At 57.5% G+C, this 3,241-nt stretch overlaps 2 protein-coding genes across 2 annotated transcripts; one reads left to right on the top strand and one right to left on the bottom strand.

Annotated features, from left to right (window-relative positions):
* Positions 1-238: 238 nt before the first annotated feature.
* Positions 239-1,842, bottom strand: GGTG_13898 (hypothetical protein; the record flags this gene model as incomplete). Its single annotated transcript, XM_009231822.1, has 3 exons — positions 239-261; positions 296-909; positions 1,016-1,842. 3 exons carry the CDS (start codon positions 1,840-1,842, stop codon positions 239-241), a joined length of 1,464 nt encoding a protein of 487 aa, XP_009230086.1.
* A 25-nt stretch (positions 1,843-1,867) lies between these two features.
* GGTG_13897 (hypothetical protein) lies at positions 1,868-2,181 on the top strand (the record flags this gene model as incomplete). The annotated part of the gene is made up of 2 exons (XM_009231821.1): positions 1,868-1,879; positions 2,044-2,181. The coding sequence occupies 2 exons, from the start codon at positions 1,868-1,870 to the stop codon at positions 2,179-2,181; spliced, it is 150 nt and encodes a 49-aa protein (XP_009230085.1).
* Positions 2,182-3,241: the final 1,060 nt, after the last annotated feature.

Genomic DNA, 3,241 nt, shown 5'->3' with positions numbered 1-3,241 from the left:
TGTTGTCCACACGGCTCTAACAAGCGGGACGAAAGCCGTAATCTGTGTTTGCTCTTCGTGGAACTTGATCGCCTCACTCATGCCTGCGGCTTCGCTGATCTGACAGATTGCATCAACAGCCACGCTTTGTCCCTCGCGGAATTTGTGGCAATCTTGATCTCGTTGCATGTATTAGCACAGGGTATCAACCGACTGCATGCAAAGCCTGATCGTTGCGGTATGGCGGGTTGGCGGGGGTCTAGGAGGCTTGTGCGTCCACGTCTGGGAAAAAAGAAAGGGGCAAGGGGCAACTTACAGGCTGCAATGACATTGTAACAGAATCTCTCCCAAAAGGTCCTCCCCTCCTTGTCCTTGGACCGAACGACGGACGGGGCAAGAAGGTCCCGGAACACGGCAGCATCAACCAGCTGCTCAGCCGCCGGGGGCCGTGGGTTGGGAGAATTGCTACTTGGAGGAGGAGCCACGTCGGCGAGCCGGCTCATGAAATTCTCCACGGCGGAGTTTCCAGCTGACGACAGTGCGGCCACGGACTCGGTCCCATACACACGGCCTAGCCTTTTGACGAAGGACTGGGACGCCCCCACGTTGAGGAAGTGGAAAGCTGTTAGGTTTTCGGCCGTCAGCGCGCCGCGCTCGATCGCACCGGCCTCGTCTAGGGCCACAAGGAGACTTTCGCGGCCCCACTCGGCGGCGAGGTGGACGAGCGGGATGCTACTCCGGAAGGTCAAAGGATCGCCTTTGCAGAGCGGCAGCAGCACTTCGGCGGCGACGGGCTCTACGAGCTCGGGGGACTTGACATTGACCCATCGGGACCGCTCGTGGAAGTAGGCGACCGCCTCTGCCAGAGGCGTGAGTCCCTTCTTTGTCACGCAACGTAAGGCTTCTGCCAGCATCTCCATTTTCGGGCGGCTATGCGGGAACCGGACTGATTAGCAGTTGGCAGATAAAGGTATTACGGTCTTCCATCCGCTTCCGAAAAAGAAAACAAGAATAAAAGAAGGGAAAAAAAACTCACTGCCGCTCGACAAGCTCCCGAAGCGTTCTTGCATCGTTGTTTGCTGCGGCGACGTGCCAGACTGTCCGGCCGCCAAGGTCCTGGGCTCGCGACTCCGCTCCGTGACCGAGAAGTAGCTTCAGCATGCTTTCACTTTCAGCCACGTGCAGAGGAGTTCTCCTACGGGCGTCTCTTGCGAAAACATTGGCTCCAGTCCGGATCAGGACCTTGGCCAGCATGTATGCAACCTCTCCCTTATTTTCCACCGTGACATGAAGAGCAGTCTGCCCGGCGTTTTCATCCCACATCTCCGAGCCTCGGTTCTCCAGCGGTTGGTTCACGTCCCAACGCGGATCCTGCATGAGGCGGAGCATCTGATATGGCTTGAATTCCCGCAGAGTACGCTCTCGCAGCCTCGAGTACATCCGGTCGCTGCAGTTGATAGGTCGGCGGGCAATCTCGGGGTCCCCACGCTCCTGGGGGAACTTTGCACATACCAGCTCGTACCTGAAGGCGCAGTTCCATGCGGTAGTTAGCAGTAGGCCTAGATCCTCTTGCTCGGCGCCTCCCCGAGGCCCCGGCGGCTGCAGCACAAGGTCTGTATGCCTGTCCATCATGTATTCGCAGATCTTGTCGAGAAACACCCGCGCATCTGACGACAAGGCCCGTCGCTGATGCCGAGCCAGTGTGTTGTACAGGACCACTGGCGTGGCATGACTACATAGATCCGGGAAGAATATGCCGTCAAGAACCTGGATGAAAGTGGCGTCCAGGGATATTGGGGGCCAGAGCTTTGCCTTCATCAGGTGGATGAACAGGTCCGCATCATTAAGGAAGGCGCATCGCATGAGTGCACTCGCCGCCAGGGACAAGATGCCTCCCCCTGTGCGAGAGGGGAATTTGGTTGAGCAGCTACCGCTCTGTTCCAGTAGGTAGAGGATGGTCCCTCGCACGTCTATGCTGGAGACGGAGGTTTTTTCTTGCCTTAACGGGACAAAAAAGTCCTGCCATGTCTCAGACTCGCTGATAGCAAAAGCCCTTGGTCCCAGGATGGCGAGGGCCAAGGGAGGACCATACGCGGTGTTTTTGCCGAAAAGGGCCAGCTTGTCAGACTCGCTCCAAGTCTCTGTCGCGCCGCGACAAACATCTGGGAGACCGAGGGATACGGCAATGTGAAATGCGGTTAGACGACCGGCCGTTAGTTCGTCCACTAGCTGTATTAGAGCCTTTGGCGTGACCGAAGATGTTACGGTTTTGAGCAACGCGATTCGCTGCTTCGTTTTCCGTTTGCAGCATGCCGGGGGGAGGGGGTAGCTGCGTGACTGGACGCCAGGTTTTCGGCCGGAAACATGCCGGCTCCGCGAGGCCAGGGGCTGCACGAATCGGCGGTACGGTGAGTAAAGCAAGGCCACGAATGCGCCAGGATGGGCCCACCCTGGACGCTTTGCCCGACCACTCACCCACAATTCGTCCAGTCTCTGCATGGTCACATTCGCATCCAGGTCTAGATTTATAGGACCACCCCCATAAGGCTCGGCCGGATTGAGTCTAAGCAAACGCCACAACCAGCTACGCGGTTCTCAGGTCGCGGTCCGCGCTGGTAAACACACCACAACAATCCCAGCCACGCAGAAAAAGACTCGTTGGCACAAGTACCTCCGAACCTCCGGGTGTGGCCAACATCAGTGTAAAACACGAGACGCCTCAGTGCAAATCGGAACCCAAGGAGGTTTACATTTTGGACTGGTTGCCTGCTGGGCACGCGGAGCGATACACTGGCAGCGTCACATTATCGTCTTGTCATCGCTCAAAGTGCTATTGCAGGTACCACCCAAAGCTCTTCCGTCTCGGTCTCCGTAGCGAACGCCCGATTTGCTACCTCCTAGTGGTGCTTAATGATAAGCCCTTTGCCAGGCAGTACATGGGGGTACAAGTTTGACTGGCGAGACCGGACTTGGCCTCCAGGCTGCACGCACTTTGGTGCAACCGGAAATACAAGGATAATGCATCGGGGCGAAGAAGGGCCGCAGCCACTGACCAGGGAGTGAACACGGGCTGCCAGCTGGTTCGACATTGCTGCCTTGCGGTAACCCAGCCACCGCCGCTACCATTACCACGGGGGGCTTGGCCATTTGCCGATTGCATTTGCCGGACGAGGTGTTAGTTTCCAAATCCGTTGGTAAGCAGCACAGCTAAGCTAGGGCGGTCACGGTAGAAGCTGGTTCGAGCCTGACTGGCATTTGCATG

The sequence above is a fragment of the Gaeumannomyces tritici genome (assembly GCF_000145635.1).
Source record: "Gaeumannomyces tritici R3-111a-1 unplaced genomic scaffold supercont2.74, whole genome shotgun sequence".
Lineage (NCBI taxonomy): Eukaryota > Fungi > Ascomycota > Sordariomycetes > Magnaporthales > Magnaporthaceae > Gaeumannomyces > Gaeumannomyces tritici.
This window is presented reverse-complemented; position numbering and strand designations above follow the sequence as displayed.